The sequence below is a fragment of the Pelecanus crispus genome, chromosome 9 (genome assembly GCF_030463565.1).
Source record: "Pelecanus crispus isolate bPelCri1 chromosome 9, bPelCri1.pri, whole genome shotgun sequence".
NCBI classification, from domain to species: domain Eukaryota; kingdom Metazoa; phylum Chordata; class Aves; order Pelecaniformes; family Pelecanidae; genus Pelecanus; species Pelecanus crispus.
Genome location: NC_134651.1, coordinates 5,506,102 through 5,530,268, shown reverse-complemented (window position 1 = coordinate 5,530,268; position 24,167 = coordinate 5,506,102). Strand labels below are relative to the sequence as shown.

At 41.4% G+C, this 24,167-nt stretch overlaps 1 protein-coding gene across 1 annotated transcript in view; it reads right to left on the bottom strand.

Annotated features, from left to right (window-relative positions):
• LOC104031406 (uncharacterized) overlaps window positions 1–13,076 on the bottom strand; it is a 204,478-nt gene extending 191,402 nt beyond the window's left edge. Inside the window, exon 1 of the mRNA XM_075716822.1 lies at window positions 12,970–13,076. Within this exon, the coding sequence (XP_075572937.1) occupies window positions 12,970–13,076 (107 nt within the window). The remainder of the gene's footprint in view (window positions 1–12,969) is intronic.
• Window positions 13,077–24,167: the final 11,091 nt, after the last annotated feature.

Sequence of the window (24,167 nt, the reverse complement as noted above, 5' to 3'; positions counted from 1 at the left end):
TCTGCAGGTCTTCACGTAGTTTACAAATGTCATTAAATTAAGCCTGTGCAGAACAGGAAAATACTGTAAGCGTGATCATTTTTACTGCTGAGCTAAATACTTGGAAGAAACCCTGCCTGCCTAGATGAAATCCACTCCACAACATTCCCAGTACTGCACAGAAGACTGTCAGTACTCCACAGAGGCCAGCGGTCCTGCAAAGCACACCCAAAATGGGAAATCCAGCCAGGTCTTCCAAAAGTACTGCAGCTCTCCAGCTGAGGGGAATCCTGGAGACATCCACCTCAGGGTAAAGAGGACCTTCACCCAACAAGGACACTCCAGTAGAGAAACAGATAAGATTTAAAAACAAACCAACCACCCCCTCAGGAATTCATAGAATCATAGCATCATTTAGGTTGGAAAAGACCTTTAAGATCATCCAGTCCAACCATTAACCTAACATTACCAAGTCCACCACTACACCAGTTAAGGGTAGAGGAAGAATTTCATGTTTCCTGGCTTGGTGGCTGGATTATTTTTCATGAAAGTAAAAACTAGGAATCATTAAGGTTGGACAGGACCTCTAAGATCATCAGTCCAACCATCGACCCAACACCACCATGCCCACTAAACCATGTCCCAAAGGGCCACGTCTGCCCATTTTTTGAACACTTCCAGGGATGGTGACTCCACCACCTCTCTGGGCAGCCTGTTCCAATGCTTGACCACCCTTTCCATGAAGAAATTTTTCCTAATATCCAATCTAAACCTCCCCTGGCACAGCTTGAGCCCATTTCCTCTCTTCCTATCTCTAGCTACTTGGGAGAAGAGACCAACAGCCACCTCACCACACCCTCCTTTCAGGGAGTTGTAGGGAGCGATAAGGTCACCCCTCAGCCTCCTCTTCTCCAGGCTAAACAACCCCAGTTCCCTCAGCAGCTCCTCATAAGGCCTGTGCTCCAGACCCTTCACCAGCTTCGTTGCCCATCTCTGGACACACTCCAGTGTCTCAATGTCCTTCTTGTACTGAAAAGAAAGTCCACAACTGTATGCTCTGGTTGTCTTACCTCACTATGGAAAAAGAGTAAAGAGTACCTTTGTACTACAAAACCTGATCTTGACAGAAATTAGTTTCCTGAACTGGAATGCCTATTTCTCCTAGGCTTTGGAGGAACTGCTCATCGCCATCGTCCTAAACTACTTTCAGTGGACAGCCCTCCCACACTGCTACACTCTTCCTCCTCCACTGCAGAGTCCATTTTCTGTATTGGTCCTTATCTCCCATTGCTTGAGTTTGCCCTGGCTACAGCTACCAACACCATGAAGCAAGACAGAAGACGGTAGCAGCGCAGTTTCAGATTGCCTTAAATTCCTCCAGAAACCACCCTTCCTCCACATTCCCATCTCATCTCCATTACTTAGCAATCCTTCCCACATGTCCCAGCTACCCCTTCCTCTCAGATTACCTCACCATTTAACATATTTAGTTTAAGTTCAGAGCAATTGTTCCCAAGCCATTCTTAGCGCAAAGTCTGCCGTTTGTTTCACATCCAAAGGAGGTCTTTGTATGTCCAAAATCTTGCCTGCTTTTTTTCCATTACGTCAGTTGGTCTAATAAAACCCTCGCCTTACTTAGCAACCATGCCTCACTTAGCAGGCTTTTCAAAATGACTCTCCCTCCAGTGAATAGAACATCATGTACTGATAATTCATGCATATCTCCTTTTATTAGAATCGCCTAAAACTTTCCAGATAAAGGTACATTCATATGCATCGCTCTTCCATAAATAAAAGAGAAAAGCTGACAATTGTTGTAATGACATACTGAGCCCATCCTATAAATTCTTACTCATGTGATATTGCCATGTTTCCAGGAATAGCTGTATTGACTTCTATGATATAGTTAACAGGAACAAATGGCGCTCACAGAACAAAACAAACCAGCAGCATAAAGTCATATGTTTATTAAGATTTATTCAAAGTAAGCCATTCCTCCTAGATGCCCTTGGGATAATTTAAAGGCAGATATCAAAACCTCTCCTACACTATAATTAAATTGCAGCAATTGCGTAACATGTAATCCTCTGCTGGCAAAGCTGGGAAATAAGCCATGCCCCCTCCAACAATTAGCCATCTACACAACTCCCCCCACGCATAGTCAATACACCAGTTTTTAAGGCATCTGACTCATTGCTCTGATACGTTACCGATAAATTTTAAGAACGGTTTCTTGACCAAGACTACAACTATTGAAAATACAGTTTTGTTTTATGGCACTCTATTAATTAGAGACCATCTAAGACGAACCTGAAACCTCAAGTCAATGTAATGGTGTATTTAGAGGAGGAGAGCTCCATTTTTCACTCTCATGCCCTTTGCATTCAGAAGATATTTCTTAAAGGGAATTTAAGCGTTAAAACAAGCAAAACACACAAATGTGTATTATGTTCTATGATTTGATTGATACACTAGTCCTTTAAAACCTTTTTATACTGATGCTCTCTGTTAGCCAAGACTAACACGAAGGCTATTATTAGCTTGTCAGTCTGACTCGGGCAAGACAGAAAGCTCTCTTTTAATATTTGCATTAGGAGAGTGCCCTTTAAACAAAGACACCCTACACACTTCCAGCTCAAGACTTAAGATTCTAATGAACAGATAATTAGACCAACATGAAGCAAGAGCAGCCTTGGCTAATCATATGGCTGTGATGCCTGCGAACCACTGCACAACAGGAAAAGTTCAGAGAAAATTAAAAGCATCTCCAGGCGGGATACAATTCACTCTTGTGCTTAGAATTTAAAAAGGAGTATGTGTCTTCACACAAAAATACAGTCAAAAAAAAAAAAGCACCCATGGAGGTCTGTTAAATACTAAGATGGCAAACCTGGCTGAGGAAGACCCTGAGCCTCAAGTTATCGAGGCTGCGACAGTTATTCAGGCAAAGTCTTACTGCACGCTCACCCTTTTCTTATTCTCCTCACTAGCCATTTGTCCCCCACTCCTGGAAGCAGCCCACAAGCTCGATGGTTTCGGGTCTCACCCACCCAGAATTTCACAGCATTTGGACATACAGACCAGCATCCTTGAAGTCTTCAGTAAGCCACCAGCAATTTGCGGTCATTCACCCAGAGCTGCAATTCTACCTCTTTCTCCTCAAGCTGTCATCACCACCAGTATCACCTCAACTGAGCTCCCCTGAGAAGGGATTGCAGCCTTCCCACAGCTCCTGGCAGAGAACAGATGATAGAAGCAGCATGTCTACAGCCTCCCAAGTGAGGTTCTCTGCAGTTTTATCCTTGCCCATGATTCTGCAAGTCTGAGAAGAATGAGTGCAGCTACCTCTTTTAAACACACTCACCCAAGCTTAAGTAATTTTGTATGGGAATAAATAGACTCTCATGATGAAGTAAGAGAGTTACAGATACGGGCCATCTGCTCGCGGGTGCAGAGAGGCAGCTTTCCGCACATGCTCCTGGCACGTGTGGTCCAAGAGGGGCAAACAGAGGTTAGGAGAAGGGAAGATGACTGAACACCCAAGAGCTAGAAAGGGAACAGCTCCACCATTTCAAGAAGTACATTGTATCTCTGCGACAGGGATATTTTCTTATTCTGCCTAGCATGGTCCTAATAACTGGCTCTTTGAATGACAATTAACAGTAAATCTCCCATTCTATCAATCCACTTGTTTCCAGCTCAAATCACAAAGCTAAAGGTAAGTAGATTTAACGGTAGTGAGAGAGCAAGCACGCACCAAGATATCCCTAAAGGTTTCTTTCAACAGCGCAAACTTTAAGTCAAAACATTAATGAATACGAAGCAAAGAATGATTTGGCTGTCTGATTTTAGGTCTTTCCACAGAGACTAAGTGAATGACACCACCTTCTACACTAAGCGAGAAGCCTGTTAATATCTTCCTAAAAATGAGATGATGCAGCCTGTGTTGCCTCAACTGAAGAATCCACAGCCTGAATGCTATTGATCTTCCCATGAAACAGTCAATAGATGAAACCTGTCATAAGCAGCGACTTGGTGGAATTCTGTATTTTCAAAACACTAATTGGTCTGTGCTCCTTCCTTTTATGCCGTTATTAAAAGTTTAGAAAAGCAAAGTCTGTATGCTTTTCCAGATTTAGTTTGAAGAGATCAAACGAGAACTTCCCTCAAGGAAACCCAGATGATAGCCAGGGCTAAATTCTCCACTGCTCTGATGACAACTAGTGGTTTTGCTCTAGAGATACGCTGATGTTGATCAGAACATAGTTGTATGTTGCTACAATGGCTTTGGCTAGAAACTTCTCAGGCTAGAAAATTGTCTGAATGTCCTCACACCTCCAACCACCCAAGCAAAACATCCACAGCTTCTTATAAAAGAGACCTCCAGAAAGGCAGGCTGGCACCATGCAGAAATATGCCGCGCTGCAGAGGAGAAAAGGTCAGCAACATCATGTTGTATGCAAGCACGATGTTGGTTAAAAGTTTGCTATAAATATCATCTCAAGTGGAAAGGAGAGAAAAGCAAATTTCATCTGAACACACACAAAAAAAGTCAAATTAAGAAACATTCACAGAAACAAAAGGTCCAAAGAACAAGTTATATATATTTATTTATATAGAAACAAAGACGTAGATAATTTTTATCTTTAGCTATATATTGCTTAACAGCAAGAATAATTCACAAAGGCTGGAATGACAGAAAAGGCTTTTCTTCCTCTTTAAACTGCCAGGCTCCCCTTTCTACCCTTAATCTATTTTAAGGCTCATTTCCCCACATTTCCCAAATAAAATTAATCAGCACTACCAGAGACAATTAGGACATCCTGCTCCCTTGACCACTAATCAATCCCTGCTCTCTACTGATCCTGTATCAATATTTGTGATGTTTATATGTCCTCCGGGATATGGATTGTAAGCACCAAACTCATTTAGATTAGGTCTCATTATCACTACTGTTCTCTGGATCTGTGGACTAGGGTCCACCACCAAAGACTCTCCTAACCCCACAGGTTACTAATGCACTGCTGTGTCTTATTCACATCCTCTCTCTGATTACATGGAGCAGCTAAATAACATGAGAGTTCTTGCAGCCTTTGTGCACTGCATCTAAATTAAGAGCAAATCAATATGAGATGATTAATTACACACTCAGCTATTATAACAACAATAAGATTTTTAGTTCCTACTGCTATCAAAGTGCAGCATCTGTCATTTAGCTTCTATTTAACTATCCTCCTCCCTCGCCCAAGACAGAATAATCTATTTTGGTTAGCAAGAAAAGCAGGAGATAAACATGCGCATCCAGATCATGTTAACTATGATTTGCCAAGTCACCTTTTTTTGCATTTTAAATCAAAGACCGATTTTTTTTTTTTTTTTTTTTTTAAAATAGCGTCACATGGCCTCCGTCCCCAGCAACATACAGTTTTATAGTTTCTTCTACTGGCTGACCTCTGCAGGCACTAAGTGGCTTCTGCACGATCAAGTAAGGCATCAAGTGAAGTACAGACCCACAGAATAGCAAATATAGTATCACCACTACATACAACTCTGATAACCTCCAAATACCTGTCTTCATTCACGTTCAGGGAAGCGTGCACACTACTTTTATCTACTGTATCCAAAATAGTTGGTTATCCCAGAATATGGCTACTTTGGCACAAGTCTTACTGTAAAGAAAAAAAAAATTACTACCAAAATAACAGTACAATTGCAGAGACTAGCTGATATTAGCACCTTTGTAAATCCATTATGTTCTTTATTGTTAGATGCCTTCTGCACAGGTCCACAGATTTCTACATTGGGGTTATTTTTAAACAAGTGACTTAAAGAACAGCATCCAGGAGAGCGTCAACATCACTGCCAGTGACCAGGCCTGCCAAGCCTCACGCAGCGCCGACGCACCCTTCTAGCACGCAGACTGCTTCACAGGCAATTTAAGGACCTTTATCCCATGGATCCAACTCTAATGTAATTAGAAAACCATATGGGAGGTCACATATAAGGAAGGAGGCTATGAAACAGTTTGCAGGTACTCATTGTTAAGGCAAAGCAAATGATTGTCCAGAATTCAGACAAAACGGAGCATTAAAAGAAAAGTGATGTTACAAGAGAAAAGCATCAAGGAGCAGCAGTCACCTCCAGAAGAAATTTCAGATTAACTACACCCACCTCCATTATCATTCCACTGCAGAAGAGCGAATAATAAAAGCCACCCCAGTAAATCTGCCAGGTACACACACCTGAGCTTCTCTGGGCAAGAAGGCACAAGAGGACCTGATGCTAAAATATTAAAATAAAAATCACTGAAAAATGTCATACCACTTGTGTCACAAGGAGAAAAAGCTTGTTTTGGTTTACAGCAAGTGCCACTTTGCTTGACAGTGAAACTAGTTAGAAGGTAGCAAAATCCTCAGTTTCAGTTTGGCAACCAGTATCTAGGAATTGTTCACTGCTTTTGCGGTGGATGTCAGATTTTAACAGTTTAGAGCCAAAACCTCTTTTCCTGAAAGCTTACTTTTGAAGTAACATGTAATATATGCAAGAAAAATCCTTACATGCCAATGTTTTAAGTGTTAAAATATTCCAAGTCTTTCACTCCCCTTTAAATCTTTAGCTTGATACCACTGATGCAAATGCCCATTTGATTTTTTTTTTTTAAACATTAAGCAATTTTTGTAGAGCTAAATATTTTATAAATTCTAGCCACAAAAAAAAACCCATGGCAACTAACAAGCATTCATTAGTGGATTAGTGTTCAACAGTGGTAAACAGGGAAAAAAAACCTGTCACCAAACATTTGTACCTTTCAGATTAGAAACTTATACTGAGGTTCTAAATAACCCACAGATTCCTGGTGCTACTTTACAGACAAAAGATGATGGACAGGCCTTGCCTCATGAAGAATACAATTATAAGAGGTAAGGTCACACAACTGTATTTTTCACCACTGACGATGCATCTGCAGGGAGAGCACTAGCAATTACAAAGAGAAGGATAACCACCAAAGAGTAAGGGTTGAGGTGTATGGAAACTCATTTCCTATACAGGAATATTCTCACCTGAAATACTAGGCCCAATATACATGTTTCATAATTTGAGATTTATGGTTTTTTTAATAAAACAATATAAAGCACCTTAGAAAGCCTCCTTCTCAGGCATAGCCCAAGATATTGTAATATATTTTCAATATTGAATTAATTTCTGTACATAAAACCACAGTCTGGGCATGGTGTTCTCTACTGAGCAACAATTTGAACCCAGTTCTGCTCTGACTTACAAAGGGAAGATAGCATGGTGTTTCTACTAAGGAATTAAAAAAAAAAAAAAAAAAAAGAGCATCAGCCCTTATCACACACATGAGATCAAATATTCATCCATAGGTCAAAGGCAGTGAGAGGAATACAGCTAAATGTACAGCTCGGCTTGTGTACGCATTACATCTGAAAGCATACATCTGCTTACGCAAAAGGCAAAAATCTCAAGTTTACCTCCGGAACAATTAATGACTGGTTTTAAACCAAGACCAGCATGGAATCCAAACTATAAAACCAAGACTACATATGTTCAGTACGCAATTTTAAAATGCTTTGATTTAGCAGTAATGAAAGGAAATTTCTTTCTCCTCAGAAATAAATTAAAAGCAATAGATTTTAGAGAGAACGTAAGCAATAACAGGCTTGAATTTCAGAAGGAGGAAATCTATTAACTGTCTTCAAAGAGAAAAGGTATTTAATTGGTGAATAACACGAGTCTGCAATATGGTCTGTTAACTCTCCGAGAGCCAGAGCGTTGTTTCCAAAGGAGGTTCTGCTGACAAGTCATCCAAAGACTACGTTTTACATTACCAGATAATCTTACCCTTCCTCACCAGGAGGTTTCTTCAAATGTATTAAAAATATTCCATGTTCTCTGTCATATCTAGATCATGGCATGCCTAGAACTATCATCAGTAAGCAGCGCTGGATAACAAACAATGCAGAAGAAAGAAGTCAAAGCAAAAAGCAATCTTCCTCAAAATCAGAAATACTGCAAACACACGGTACATGCACATAATAAATGTATGCATACATAACTAAACTATATCAACGTTTCATAATGCAGCACAACGAAACCTAAAGAAACGCTGACAAGTTCTCCCCTCTTACGATGCATTTTTGAAGAGCAACTTAAAAAGCCAAATCCCATTAAAAGTGAATGGGAGCAGGGGCTTACCTACCTTAAACTTGCAGATTTAAGACTCATACAGTATATATAAGCTATTGTGATTATGGGTGGCAAGTTTCTAAACCTCTTGCAGGTACATTATGTGATGTCTTCAGTATGAAAACCGGTATTTCTAAAACTGGAAAATATTTTACAGTCAATCACAAGATCAAGTTCATCTTTGGTAAATACAGCAACTTCAGGCTATCACATTTTATGACCATGTATTTTCATAGTCTTACAGCTATTTCAGAGTTTAGGAGGAAGTCTTGATCTCATTTTTCTCCTGAAGAACAGGAAAACATCATAAATCAGGAAAAGGACTATAGCATGGCGACAGTCATTCGTTATCTTTAAGTCTCCTGCCAATGAATATACTGGGGGAGGAAAAAAAAAAAAAAAAAATAAAAAGAGCCCTTTACCATCTGTTTAAAGACTAAATTAAAAATTAATTTTCCTCTAGAAACACTGAAACAGAGGCTTTAACTGCAAACTCTTGAAAAATGTGATTGTGTGTTATAATGCTGACCAGCATGAGCTCTATCTGGTGGCAAGATACTGTAATACACAGGCTAGAACAACTATTTTTTGTTCAGCGTGACGCTCACGTTCACAAAGATGAGAAACGTCCCAGTCTTCAACATTTATTTTTCTTTCCTAGCAAGAACTACTGGATATTAAAGGATTGGGGGCAGGGATGGGACGACAGGACGAGAATGCAGTAACTTTTATGCCAAACCATTTAAACCATGCTTACTAAGATCACATTATCCCAACCTCAAAGGCTGGAGGTAGCTACCATTCAAGAACACTGAGGGTTTACTACAACCTTACACATTCTAGGCAGACAGGACTGCAAAGAAGTACTTGAGGTTTCAGCTGAAAAAAAATTTTCAGGTAAAATTCAGTAGTCTAAATCAGAATTTGGCAGTGACTCTGGGTTGCCAGCATCACTTCAACCAAGATTTAAAAAGAGTTGATAAGAAAGACTTAACTTAATCCTACATAATGCAAGATACAAATTTAAATATACTACAGTGGCAAATCAGGTCCTTATTTTCACCAGAAAACCTGCTGTATTTTTTAACTATCAAATCTGTGAAGACACAATACCCCATTCAAAGAAATGGAAGGAGATTCTACTACATTACTCATTTCAGCTCCAAAAACTAAACATACCTGAAGCCCTTATTTAACACCAGGAATAGAAACTTCCCTCACACCTGCAAATTGGCATCACTGGAGGTGCAAATACAGTGTACTAGCTAAACAGCCAATATACTGAGACAATTTCTCACCAAGAAGTGATTATACAACCTACTTTTCCACATCATCTGGACAGCATTATGACAAAACTCCAGGCTTCAAGTTTAAGCTGTAGCACCATAAACTCTATAGAAGCATTTTCTTGTGTTACTTTGTTTTCTGCACCGCATTCCACCCTATTCAAAATGACGTGCAATTTGTTCCACCGTAGCAATCAAAATTCAGATGCATCTCTTCATATGGAAACGCTTTGTACACCAGTAGTTTATTCTGAAATACATTCTAGTCCTCCAAAAAGTGGACTTCGCCTTTTTAATTACACCTACTTGCTTAAAAAAAAAATTGTTATTTATATTACTTTGAAATATTGTCCACAACCACACCTGTTTGCAGTGAGACATGGTGCAACACTAGTCCTGTATCTCTGTAGCCCAATCACTGGTACAGTTAAAGGACCAAGTTTGCTTGAGCGTTGCAAATGTAGATACCATCTGAATGCTAGATTTTGCTTTTGGGAATATGATTTATCTGGAGGAGCACAAGTAAGCCTACAGTGCCCCATAGAATTGAAGAAGCTGGAAAACAGTTACTCAGCCAGGAATCCAGCTCTAAATCCAGGTGTTCCTTGGAATGTGACCAAATTTACTTGCTTATGGATAGAGTAAAAATATGCAGCTGCAACACTTGAGCAGTCAAAAAATCCTAAAGAAAATAGTTTTATTGCAAGATTGTGACTGGATCCTCTAAAACCAAATCAGACCCTTTAGATGTCAACCTGGACCTGGAACACCACAGAGCAAGTCAATGGGCTTAATGTTGGCAGGGACAAAGTTTATCTCGTGACTTTTTCAAATAAGTCCTCACTCATGTGTCACTTGGGAAGAGAAGAATCCATTCTTGAGCCATGTCTCAGTCCTAACGATGAAAGGTAATATTTATTGCACAAATGGGGTTCCTAGCACACACCTCATAACCGCTCCTGCCTTTTGCTCTGTCCTGTATAGCTAACTATGAGCAAACATCTGTCCTCCTAAAACTTGTAGTGGAATGTTTCTCTAGCAGAGGATTTACCACTTCTGACAGCAACTCAAGCCCTCTACTCTTAGTTCCTCTTTCTGCACTCTCCCACAACTACCCGCAGCCTTCTGTGAAGCACGATCCCGAAAGTAAACACAATGCTAGATAACGACACACCACACTTACAATGTCATTATGTACCCCAATTTTGAACTACAGAGCTGCTAAAAGTGTGCTTTTTATGATGAGAGATGGTTAATTCCTCATTTCAAGGCCTAAATAGCATGCTTTTCAATGAAAACTGCCTATTTGTTCTCCAGTCCTTCCAGTGTTCTCTGAAGTTCTAATACAAGATCATCAGGGGCTAATTGTCTGGAAACGTAGTTGATGGAAATAGCTAGTCATCCTATAATCTGTTCTACATTAAATCTCCTCAGGGGGCTTCGAAGCAGAATACCAACATCCACACAGATCCCTTGCACTTTTAGCTAGCAGCACATACTCAAGTTAGCAGCAGAACGAAAACAATTACGAAGAATATCCTGTACATCCTCAGCCACGTTAAGATCTCAATCAAAACAAGAGCAAATGCTAAAGAAGGAAGCACCCAGCATGGTACGTTCCAAGGGATACATTTGTTGTTCTTATCCCATTGACTGCAGATGACCAATGTCAAAAGAACAAAACAGAATTACTAAAAAAAGACGATTCATGAAAAGGGTCCTTTTGGACATTTCACCGTTTCTTGCTGAAGGCTGACAGGCTTACTCCTAAAGAGTAATGACTTCTTGTATTTCTGTTTACATCAAACGGTAAAGTCCCTAAATAGCGTAAAGTAAGTTTGGAGTAATACTTTACCTGCTCTAGCTCAAGAAAAGCAGTAAGAATTATAGGAATTGCAGGAATATGCCTCTTGGGAAAAGCACCTAAGGCTCCGCCACAGGTATGGGGGTTTGGGTGGGGTTTTTTGATTGCTGCTGTCTAACAGTGCACTGCTGCACCCAATGACTCGAACCCAACAGCAATATTCTCATATAGTTCCATTTCCAGAAGGGAATGTTTCCTATATTCTTTCAGTGACACTATCTTTAAAAAGGTAAAACAAACAAACAAAAATTCTTTGGAGGCAATTCGCAGTTAACACCACCTCCAGCTTCAAAAGTGCAGAATCATAGTTATTACCAATATGTCAAATGCAAATAGATTAATGTAGGCCAACAGTATTCTTCCTCATAGTAGAGTAATTGCTTATAAAGAGAGCAAGAAGCATGCCTGAAAGGAACACAGAACACTTTTAAAAACAAAAAATGCTTTACCAGAAAATTAACTTGACTTCTCTAAACACTGTGATGGATACTTAGTGCTCTAGCAAAATGCAGCAATACCTTAAAAGCGCTTCTAGTAAATATATATTTACATGATATCGCGCAGAAAACCCATGAGCAGTAGGCTTAGAAATCTCAGTTTTGTGACAGAAGAAATAACTAAATTGAAACCAAATACAAGACAAATTAATTATAAGAGGGTGGGGTGAATTTGATTAAGTCAAAAAAATGGGAAGAGCGAAGAGGTTACGACTTAGGGTATACACAGACATCTGAAAAGGCTGTTGTCAGGTTGCTTTGGGGGGGAGGGAGAAGAGCAGGGGGGAACAGGCATTCCTTAGAAACACAAGAGGAGCTTTGCAGAGAAAAAGGTGCCCAACACAAAGCAGGAAGCAGTTTCCAGAAATTCTCTTTTCTATGTCAACGAGCAAAAACTTTAAGATTTTGTGCAGCTCTTCCACTTCAGAATTTGACGAGAAAACTACCCCTCTTGACAAACACGTTACGCTGCATTTACAACAGAGGCCATTTGTTGCTCATGCCATGCAGAAACACCTCGTAGAAACTTCCTTCTGCAAAAGCACGGGCACGTATAGGTGTGGAGCAACTCCTCTGTGGCTGCTCAAGGCTGTGCCCGGCCTGCGGAGGGATGCTCTCCACCGCTCCCACCTCTGCCTGCCCGTGCTCCCGCTCCTCCCGACGGGATTTACGCTGCATTACTCCGATTTTTCTGTTACAGCTCTCCGCCAGGTAGAACTCACCGCACGCCCTCAGAAAGCAGCGACTGCTGCAGCTGTACAAGGCTCAGCTCTGCCACCCGTCCGCTTTTTTTTTTTAAAAAAAAAAAAAAAAGAAAAATGAGAAGAAAGAGGCTCGGTGATAGAGCTGCACTCTCTGAAGCTCACTTCAGATCTGGAATCAAAGCCCAGCCCGCCCGCCTTCCCCCAGGAGGAGCCATTCAAAATTCGCCCCACGGGTCAGAAACCGGCGCTGCGGGGGCACTCGGCGAGGCTCGGGGCGCTCCCGGCCAAACTTTCTCTGTCGCCGAGTTGAAGGGCGACGAACAGGCAGCTGGCGCCGGGGAGGGGAACCCCGCCGGCACCCCACGACCTTGCCCCCCAGCCCGGGAGAGCCAAAGGCCGAGCCCCGGCCCCGCTCCGCCCCCCTCATCACTCACTCGCCCCGCTGCAGCTGCAGCCGCCGCTCCGCCGCGCCGCTCGCCCGGGCGCCCAGCGCCCAGCACAGCCACAGCCACAGCGCCCGGCAGGCCGGCCCCGCCGCCATCCCCGCCGAGGGTCGGGGCGCCGAGGGACGGGCGGGAGGGCGGCCGCGGCCCGCCGGCACCCACACCGACAGCAGCACCCCCGGCCGGCACCGGCGCTCCCGAGCATTTAAAGCGGCGGCGAGGCGCGCTGCGGGCTGGGCGGCCCCGGCCCGCCCCCCGCCCGCCCCCGGCCCGCCCCGGCCGCTCCCCCGCTCCCCGGGGCCGGCGCTGCCCCGCGGGGTCTCTGCCTCCGCCGCCCCCGCCCCGCTCCCCGCCTCCGCGGCTCCCCGCCTTTAACGGGACGTTCCTGCTCCAGGCTCCTGCGGGGCGCAGCGCAGAGGGCTGCGGATGAGGAGGGATTTGTTTTCACGGATGAAGTTACACGCAACCTCGTGTTCGTGACGGCCGCGGAGCTGCCCACCCTGCCCGCCCGCCCTCCTGCTCCGGGCTGCCGGGCCGTGCCTGCTTCGCTGTCAGAGACGGATCTTGGCTTCTCGCTTTTTATTTTTTTATTTTTTTATTTTTTTCCCCCCTCTGGTCCTTCTTTGTTCTGTGCGTGACGCCCATTGCAATCACATCCGAGCGCTTCAAAGAGCTAACCCTGAAAAAAACCCGCATTTAACATCATGCGGGAGGGATGGCACCGCTGCTGCTGAGAGTTAGCGACAGCAGGAGCGGAAAGCTGGGAACCGAGGAGTGGTTTCTTAAATCCCAAAGTTGCACGCCATCCTCTAGACCGTCCATCTCTCCTCTCCACGATCTCTCCAGACCGCGGCTGCTGCCAGAAGGCAACTCTTTCCCCTTTGCTGGCAAGAGAAGGGAAAACAAGTGACCTGGAAAGGCAACTGTGCGTAGTAGCAAATAAGAAATGGGAAAAACACACCTTGAGCATTTTACGATCCCATGAAGGACGCGGGGTCCATTTACACCATGATTTTCCTACCTCCAGAGCCCCGTGACCAGCGGAGCACGGGGCTGCGGGCGAGCAGACGGGCCCCGAGCCAACCGGCGCTGGAGGCGACTGCGATTTCCTTCCAGCCCAGTGGAACGGGCTCGCTCTCAAGTTGCTCCAAATTAGCTCCGATACGAATTTGTGGCAGAGAGAACTGCACGGGTACACTAACATCCTCACGGGTTAGGGGTCAGCCTCGGTTTTACAATGCATTAATTTGTCTTCCTCTCAGTCCTGTAACAAGATACACCGGCTTCTCCTTTACACACACTTTACAAGCACAGTTTCCTGTATGGTTTTTATTTTCCAAGGCCTTTGCTAAAGTAGGTAAACATTTACCAATCATAACAAGAAAGCTGTTTTTATATTGTTCATCGCTTTGAAGCTCGCATTAACATGATCCCCTTGAGATTTTATCAACTGATTTCTTTTTCATGGTAAAGAAAACATGCAGCCCTTCTCTGACCTTAGAGCAGATTAATTGTACCCTGAAATTTCCATTGAAAGGCTAAGCCTTCTTTGCATCTGGAGTAGTTTTAACTCTGCAGGGCCTTGTGTTGAGCTAATCTCATTACCTCCTGCAGAGCCCATAGTTTTCTAATAATTTTATTTCTTAAACCTCAGAAAAATCTTTCTTCATAAAATAATAGACCTTCATTATGTCAAGGCTGAGTGTTAACTATATCCTGAGATCTCATCCCAACCTGGATTATTTTCAGGATCACATCATGGCAAAATAGCAAAGGATCTTACTGCTCAGCTGGTTTTTTTTTTCCAGGAGAGGTAAATTAGCCTTTCAGAAATATTTTAATTTTTCCTTCTTAAGGAACTCCATAATAAACTGTTCGACATTATTTTTCAAACCTGCATGTGATCATTACAAATTACACACAACATTTATTACACCCAGTTATTAAGAATAATGGAACAGCAACATGCAAATTGGGAGGTACTGAAGTGCAGAGTATCTTACTCCGTGAATGCTACTTAATAGATGAGACCTTTGCTTGGGGGCCACACAGCAAAACAGAGCTGCAGCTGAATTCTGAAGACGGAGCAGTGTAAAATCTCCTTGCAATCAGCGCAGAAAGCCTTGCAGGCCTCGCTTTAGCAGCTATGACACTGACATTCTCCTGAACTGAAATGCAGACCCAGCCTGCGCAGTGTGCCCTTCTTACAAGTATTACCTAATGTTTTATCCTCAGCTGTGTTTTAATTGAGAATATCCTGCAACGCCGTTGACTTTAATGGGATGATTCACATGAGTAAGAGTTGCAGGGAACCAGCATTGGTGAAAGCAGTTTCAAAAGCCTGCTGGGATAATTGATCCGACTGCGCCCAAGTCAGTTAAATCTTCAGACCTGACACAGATAATACAGAGGTAAAAGCAGACTCATTTATTCTAGTTCTCACAGTGGTAACAGTGGGCTATGTCAGGAAAAAAGGGTAGTGGATACAGCGTTAGTGACTTCTTTGTATTCCACATCCCTGCCATGACCAACTAGACACATGCCTACTGTCATGAAACTTTTTTGCTCTACAATTGTGCGTCTTTGATCTTGACACCTACAAACCACCTCATGGCCACCGCCAAACCGAGCGCTGAGCACGTTGACAAAAGAGTTCCCTTCCTGATTGGTGAAAGGAGTGAATCAAATTGCATCTGGCTCTGCTAAGCCAGCTTTTGAACTGAGCAGCTACAGTACCGATTCCCCTTGGTGGCTTTGTGCAGGTGGGCTATAATCTAATCCAATTGTATAGAGTACAAATGGTCAGAAAAAACCAGCTCATGCTCTCCATGTAGTACTGGAGGACTTTCTAGGGGATGGAAAACACATGATTTTCATTATTCTCCTCTCTTGTTGATTAGAAAATTGTTCGGACAGATTCCAGTGCAATCCAAATTCAGCACATTGTTTACACCGCTGTGCAGATCATGAATTCTGTAGAAAACTTGTTCTCTCTCATGAAGTCCCATCCTGTCCTCTACATTTTAAAGCATATTTCCCTCCCTGTTAACATTTTAATTTGCATTTATGATTTTGTCCTCCTACAAAGAGGTCATGAAAGTTGTTGTGTATCCCCAGGCGTAAATGAGCGTGCCCACAACTTTGAGTCAGTAGCACACCATCCCTTTCTATTTTCATTTTTCTGTCTAATCCTCAATATCTCCATTTCCAGTCTTTTTAAATCGTAGCTAGTTACAGGATTTAACATTCCCTTCTGATAGAAAGAAATTTTCGTGCGGAGATTGTAATTAGGAAGGCTGCGCTGTGTTCTGTTATTAGCAGGAATTGTGATTTTTGGAGTAGTGGGTTAATTGCTAATAACCATATGCAATGCTTCTCTCAAGATGTTTCCCATTACAGTAATTAACTTAGCAGCTGGGGTAACAGACATTTACCATTTGTCTTCACAGTATCCCTGATTTAGGATTGTTCCAAAAACCTATTTGGACTTTGTTTGTTCAATTCCCAGGTGTAAGATGAAAAAGAGGGGATGCTGAGAAAGGGAGATTTGGAAAAACCAAGTTGCAGGGATAGTACCTGTTTTCAGATGTGAACTGTCTATCAGTGGATCCTCAGGAATTCTGAATTTTTCTTCACTAGTCTTAGTCTCTGACCATCATTTTCATCAGTGCCAGCTGGATGGAGATCATAGCAGACAGCCTGAATCAGAGAATGTTTTTAAAAATGTATTGATTACTCTGTTGCTCAAATTAATCTGATTAAACCTCAGCCTTCTTGAGGATTTATTAGTTGAAAAGTGTAGAATTTATTATTGCCTACTCATGTCCTTAACTTCAAAATCCCTACGGTTTGTAATTTTTTTTTTTTCTTCATGTTTCATACTCAACTATGCAGATATAAACATTTTTAGGTAATTACTTCCTTTCTGTGTTGTCTCACTGGAGTTCCTTCCTCCACAATAAGCAGTAAGAGCTATGCTACAATTACAGTAATATTTTTAAGTACATGGCTAACGTGAAATTTAAGAAGAAAAGAAAGATGGTCTACAAAGCCAGCCCACATGACAGAGCAGTAGCAGTTTTGTTGATTTAATTCATCAACAGAATATATTGAAAGGATTAATTTTGCTTACAAGATAATTTTAAAGACTTTTAGGAACACAATGCTAGTTTTATCCCTTTTTAAAGTTTGTTCTGGCCAAACAGAGTAAATTCTGTACAATACTGTGTTAAAGAAGGTTTGTTAATACCCTTGAAGATGCAAAGCAGCACACCAAGGCCATTGGAAGCTTCCTCTGTTGCAATGGATTGGCATTGCTCCATTGCAATGAATGGGGGAATGCTAATTTACAGTAACTGAGGATATAGCCCGCGTGGTTAATCATAATTATGGACTTACTTCAGGAGGTACATTTTCTAAAGCAGTTGGGTAAGACAAGAAAATTAAGTTCAAATTATTTTCTTCCACAGGAAGTAAAAGTAGTACATAAATAAATACTTGGCGTTGCACTAGATCTTTAAAACATATAATAGCTTTCTGGCACCGCACCGTTCCCCGATATTTTTTCCTACAGCACATAATAGTAAGTTTCTGATAATAGTGCGCGCAGACAGCTTTGATTATAACCACTTGTCAGGGAATGGATAACTAGGAAAATAACACCATATTCAACTGTAAAAAATGCTGCCTGAAACACATTAATACAGTGATAATTTCTGCTAATAGAAGCCTCCGAACCCCATCCATTAGCTCTGAATTGAAATTCCTGCTTCATTTCTATCTTTCGGAGCACTTCTGCCCTCTGACCCCTCTTCCATTACTCGCCAGCAACACAGCCATCCACAGGCATTAGCCGCCGCAAAGGGCCAAACCCCTGCTCGAAGCGGAGTGACAAACTCGCCGTGTGGTTGAGCAAACCCGGCTGCGACGGGGAACGGGGACCCCCGCGACGGCTCTGCCTGCAGCGGGCATTGCTCCGCGAGGGCCAGTACAGGCAAGGGTGAGAGGCAGGGCGCCAAGCGTGGCTCGATGGGTTTGCCTCGTGTGGGAATTTACCGTCAACATCCTACTCATTCCCCAGGCACTTCCACCCTACCGACCCAACGGTCACCAACTACGCTCTCCTGCTTGGCCAGTGTAACAGAAACTTGGGTGTTCATGGATAGAACCATAGAATCGTTTAGGTTGGAAAAGACCTTTAAGATCATCCAGTCCAACCATTAACCTACAGTACCAAGGATGCTGGGGGTTCATTCAGAGGAGAGGGCAGGGTGGGTTGGAAGGGAGGGAAAATAAAAAGGGTCTAAACAATTTGACCCCATAGCAGTCTCTCTAAAAGGGAAAAAATGTTCAAATAAAGGATTCCTTTTTGACAGAGTAAGTGGAAATCCATTGATATTCAAGTCAGGAGTATATTTCTGTAGGGAGCTATTACATCTGATTGAGAAAATAAAATGTTACCCACATTCACAATTACTTATAGAAAGGCCGCTGATCTCATTTCTTAGCTTTTCTCTTTAGCATTAGTTAACCAAAACCCTAGCAAGAACATGCTATTGACAATATAATCCTGAAGTAAGTTTTATGTTGGCAGGCAATAACAACTGGGAGTACTTTTATCTATTTCTGGATTTAGGATAATGACACTCCAATGAGTGGCTAATCTAGTGTACTTATGTACATTAAAATTAAAATCACACATTTGGGGTGGGACTTGCGTCTTCTCTGACCTACACAGGTGAGAGCCAGATGTAACTCACATAAACTTAATGGAGCTATTCCAGCCTCATCTCAATACAAAGAAAACAATTAGGGTTTAGAAACTTCAGAGCAATCCGCTGTTTTGCAGAGCAGTGCAAGTATTAAAAAATATTTTCTAGGAGGAAATAGTTTTTAATTTTTTAACAGTTTTTATTCTCAATGATTTTCTTTTGGCCATGCTATTACCCTCCTGAAAATCTGCAAACAGCTGAATAAGCAACTCGTTCAAAAACTCGGCAGAGTACCTGCATGCTTATGTGTTCACAGAAATCAAATTTGGGGTATTCGTGCTAGGAGTGTTTAAAGGCTCATCAAGTCAGGAAATACAGAGCGCCGTTCGAGGCTTAGCCAACCAACCACAGCTAGACAACACAATCTGATTTTCAAATATTCTTGATCTATCCAGAGGGTAGGAAATTTCAAGGAGTTATTCTCTAGGAAAATTGAAACAAATAAATGCAAAAAATATTAAAATATGTGATAAAAGAGGTCTATTTCACCTAATGAATTTTTCAGTTAATTTGTAGCATAGTTCAGTGAGCGGCAGGGCTGTACTAAAGGGACAAACTCAACCACACAAAACAGGCAATAATAACCCTCCAGCAACCGCTGCATGTGAAACTACAGTCTTAGCTAGCGCTAATACTTCAAGCGTTCTAATTTATCCTCCGGGGTAGGCAGCCCCCTCAAAACTCGGTTTTTAGATATTAAAGCTAGTAACTCTCCTCTACATCACCAAAAATGCAGTTGCGAAATATATCAAAGGCACAAGCGCACAGAAGTAGAATTCTCCTCAGGGTTTCCCCGTCCCTTTGGAATTGCTCATGTATTTCAGATGTGAGCTGCTTGGAAAGCCTGTATTTTCTCTTTTGTCTAATACGGTGCTGAGCACATCGCTGGTACTTAAAATACTAAAATTCAAAGGAATAAATGCTCTGTTTGTTTGCTTCCAATTACGAGCTAATGAAATCCCAGGAATACACTTTCAGGTAATTTGTCACAGAAGAACCGAAACTCAATAGCGTGTTTCTGTGTATAACTTTCCTCTCTGTCTGTTCTGCTGACACAACTAGACCACACTTCATTCTCAGAAAGACATTAGAGCATTACTTTACTGTTTTTTCCTCTAAATTACCTGCCTGGCTACTGTCACCATTGATCTCTTAAGTCCTTGACTGAGTAATCAGTCAGACAGCTAATTAATGTAGTGGCTTGGAGGGAGAGAGGGAGGGAAGGATGTAATGAAAGAGGAGAGTTTTCTCCTTATTCTTCATGTTTTTATTGCCTTTGAAAGGTGCTATATCCATAGCATAAAGGAGCATTTGTCTGTGCTATTTTTCTTCCGAGGGACCTACTACAAACGTATTTACCAACTATTAACAGAAACCAGGAGAATTTAATGGGAACGATGAAATGGAAATCTAAGTGAAAAAAATTCTAAGATTTCATATTTCTTTTTCCCCTATTAACACTTACAGACTGCAGTATGTATTTTGAATGAGTAGAAACTGCAAGACCTGACCTATATTTTCAGATGTTTTTAGAACTAAAATAGATGTCTTAAAATTTGGATAACTTTGTTGCATTTTGATAGAAGGTTTTTGCCCTCCTTCCCTCCTCCTGGGTACCCTCCCCATAGACAAGTAGGACCCAAGCGATCTACAAACCCAAAAATTTATCTGGATTTGTTTTTAACCAAAATGGGTCAAACTCTGGGGCCTGAACATATTGTTTAAACACCACCACTCAGTTTGACTTTAGTCTGAGACCAAAGACACGAGGAAAGGGAATGCCTCATGCTAAAATGTATACGCCAATACTCATCAGGGTCCATGACTTCACAAAAAAAAAAAAAAAAAAAAAAAAAAAAAATCACATAGGTATATTTTTCCCTTACGGTGCTGAAGCACTTTGCTCCAGATCCCTCCCTAACTCTTCAACTTTTAGTAGGTTTTCTTTTCAAATGTCAAGTCTAGAAGATGATGCCTGCACACTGCAGTTGAGGATATTTGCAAGCTTTCCCCTGTACTTCCCTATCAAATGTTAGTAACTTAGTTCTTTTAAAAGAATAAATGAACTATTAAGAAAGTTAGCAATAGATAGATCCTGTTTTCCTAATCACGGATATTTGAGAAGTGTAGAGGATTCTCTTCTTTGTAATAACTATTCTGCATGAAAAAGTATTTAATTTCCTTTATTCTCAAGGAATCACACGTATCCTGGAACAGCTCTTTTAATACAGAGTTAACTTCATACTGCCGTGCACATCTATATAGGTATTTACATATTACAAGGCAGGATTTAAACACTTGTCTACAGGGAGCTGATGAACTGAAAATGGTTTAATAAGCTTTCTTTTTAAATTCTTAAGGGAGATAGATATTAGCATCAGCAGTATTTGTTGCTAAATGCAAATAAAATCATTCCGAGTATGGGAATTGCACTGACCATGCTTCATGAAACAGCAAGCACAGGACTGCAGCAAGAAAGTGGCAATTAAATATTTCACACACGCCTGCACGTCTGTTTATCTACCGTTTAATGGGTTGTACCGTGATCATATCCAACAACAACAAAATGGTGTTGGAATGGAATCCCCAACTAACAAATTTTGTGCCTATTATTAACCTGTGGAGAAACCCACATTGCTACAAAGACTTACAGGAAAAGTGTTTGAGAAGAATATGTAAGTCAGAAGAGCAGTCTTCGCTCCAACAAAATCAACACTGAGTGCACTAAGTACTGCAAATCAGGCATGTTTTATTAATTCAAATATCGAGACAATAATAAATTAAGCACCTAGATATACAGAGAAAAAAGGCAATGTAAGCAGTTACAGGCTTTTTAGACTGACCTCAAAATTTAAAAACCAAAATATTTCTGAAGGTTACTATAATTAAAGATTAATGGAAATGGTATACAATTCTAAAAAGTTTATGAAGCTAAATCACGCCAAACTAACTCAATATTTGTTTTTTATAACTGACTTTTGAGATGTAAACCTTAATCTATACAGACTTCAGTGAAACACTTCTTACACATGGAAAATTATTAGTTTAACTTCAAGCAGCTTACTGTACAATAAAAGCTAAGGAGGATATAGTGGTGAGTTGTGTTCAAAAGGGAATTGATTAGTTATGGGAAGCTCACTAATGAATCGCTCAAGGATGAGTCTCAGGGAAAAAAAAATAGTACTGTCTCTGCACATGGCACAAATGATAGGCATAACCTCACGAAGTTTGCTGGTGAAAAGGTGAGAGGTGTTGAAGAGAATGAGAATATCATGCTGGAAAAACAAGATGACTTTGAGGCTGAAGTAAGACATGGATGAAATCTAAAAGCACAAGAAGCTAGATGATACGCTTGGGGACTAATAATAAGAAGAGTCTTTGCTGTATTTGCCATGACACACAAAGAGAGGAAATGGAGTCACTCACGTGATTCTGTGAGCCAGTAATAAGGCAGTAAAAAAAAAAATATTAGTATGCTCCTAGAATATAGTGCTACATTAGCAATATATTGCTCCTAGTAGGAGGCCTTCTGAGGTACCACATACAATCTTGATTATTTGGGAATACGAAGAAAAGAATTCCACGTGATGCAGGTATGGAGCAGGCCTATTAGGAAGAACAGGAGAATGGGCAGCCAGGAAACTAGAAAGAATTTGATCTGTTTAGACGAGCAAAAACGAGGTTTGTTTAAACTAGCAGAATGAAGGTTGGGGCAGAAAGAGGGATTTTTATGCGACTGCTCTCTTAAAGCACACTGTGAAAAGAGGGGTGGGAGGGGGTAAATATCAGGGACGCGCAAGAATGTTGGCAAAGCTAGAAGCCAATGCTGGCATAAGAACAAGCCAGTCCAAACTAGCCATACACATATGTATGAGCAGGAAATTATGAGGGAGTTTTTAAGTGTTTAACAAGTGAGTGTCTGGACTAGCTTCCTATATACAAGCAATGGGGGGAAAAAAAAAACCCTAGCTATATGGTGGAAGTTTGTAAGTTCATTACAAGAATTCTAGAATATGTTTTTATGTGATAACAGGGAACTGGATTTGGTCACCAGGCGGTGCCTTTCAATCCTACGTTCCTAGCTGGTTTTCAGCCTTTTAATTGTGAATCCCATCACTATAACCATAGTGTGTTGCAGCCTCATATACAAAAATAACACATGGATCTTTTTTTAGTAACTCCTGTGCTAAAAATGGGGTTCTACCTCAAGTAACTATATGAAATAGCTGTGGAGGTTGCCCGTTTCACTAACTTCCAGTGAGTTCTAACAACTAAGCTTTTTGCTCCTTGAAGTGGGAATAATCTTTTTGGTTTGTGTTTAGGTGCAATAGAATCCTGAACCTTGCTTGGAGATCTTTAGCCTTATGCTAACATAAATAATAACCAAAACATGGCAAACTAACCTTGATATTACAACATGCTATGATGTTTTCTCTTAGGAGATAAATATTTTTGTCTTTTAGATCACAGAAAAACATCTAGAGGCTGAATAAAAGCAGAGGCCGGCAACAATTTCAAAACCAAATTTGCATGCACCCATCTACCGTGATAGCATGGGTAATTACACCAGTGCCGTCAAGGCAGTCCAAACCTGCCAGCTGAGTTTATTTGCAATGTTACTGACGATGGGAAATGATCGGTTTTTGTAGTTTAGTTAGAACTAGAAAATGAGTACGTGTTAACTTTCTCAGTATAGCAGCACCTTCTTTTGTAACCATGTATTTACTGATAAGCCAGATCTACCGAGGTTAGCACTGCAGGGCTAACAGAAGAACAAGATGGGTTCTATTCTATCTTTGTACACCATCAGCAAGTTGCCTCCCAAATTTTCTTTACAAGACCTTTATCTCCAGCAATGACGCGTGCAGGAAAAAGCCTGGAGATTGATCAGCAATTGCAAAGTTGATTTTGCGGATCTAAACGATTGCAGAACAAAACCTCACTCCTACTATGCCGTTCCTTGCAACGGCATTTCTCCCACTTTTGTACTGAACTCATGGTAGGAAAATACGACAGGAACATTTAATTTCATTAAACTGATATGGTAGACAACATTCACTTAACATCAATTAGCTTGTATTATAGCTGATAATGTGGACCAGGGCAATATGCAGTTGACATTCAGGGCTGGGTCCGGACATGATACGGATAAAGGGGGATGCCTCTGCAGCTGTGTTCCTCCTCCCCTGTCACTTAACTATCTGTGTGTTGAACTAGGTAGCAGCCCCCCAGGACATCTGCTCCCATTATTAGGAATTACAGCGACGTACTAAAATTGGTTTGAAAAGCAGTTTCTCTTTGTATACATTTTCCTATAATTCTCAGGGAAAATGGAATTTGCTTCCTGAACTGCTACAATGTATTCTGGCTGTTGCAGCATTATGGAGCTGGAATCTTCAAATTTATGGTGTTTTTTAT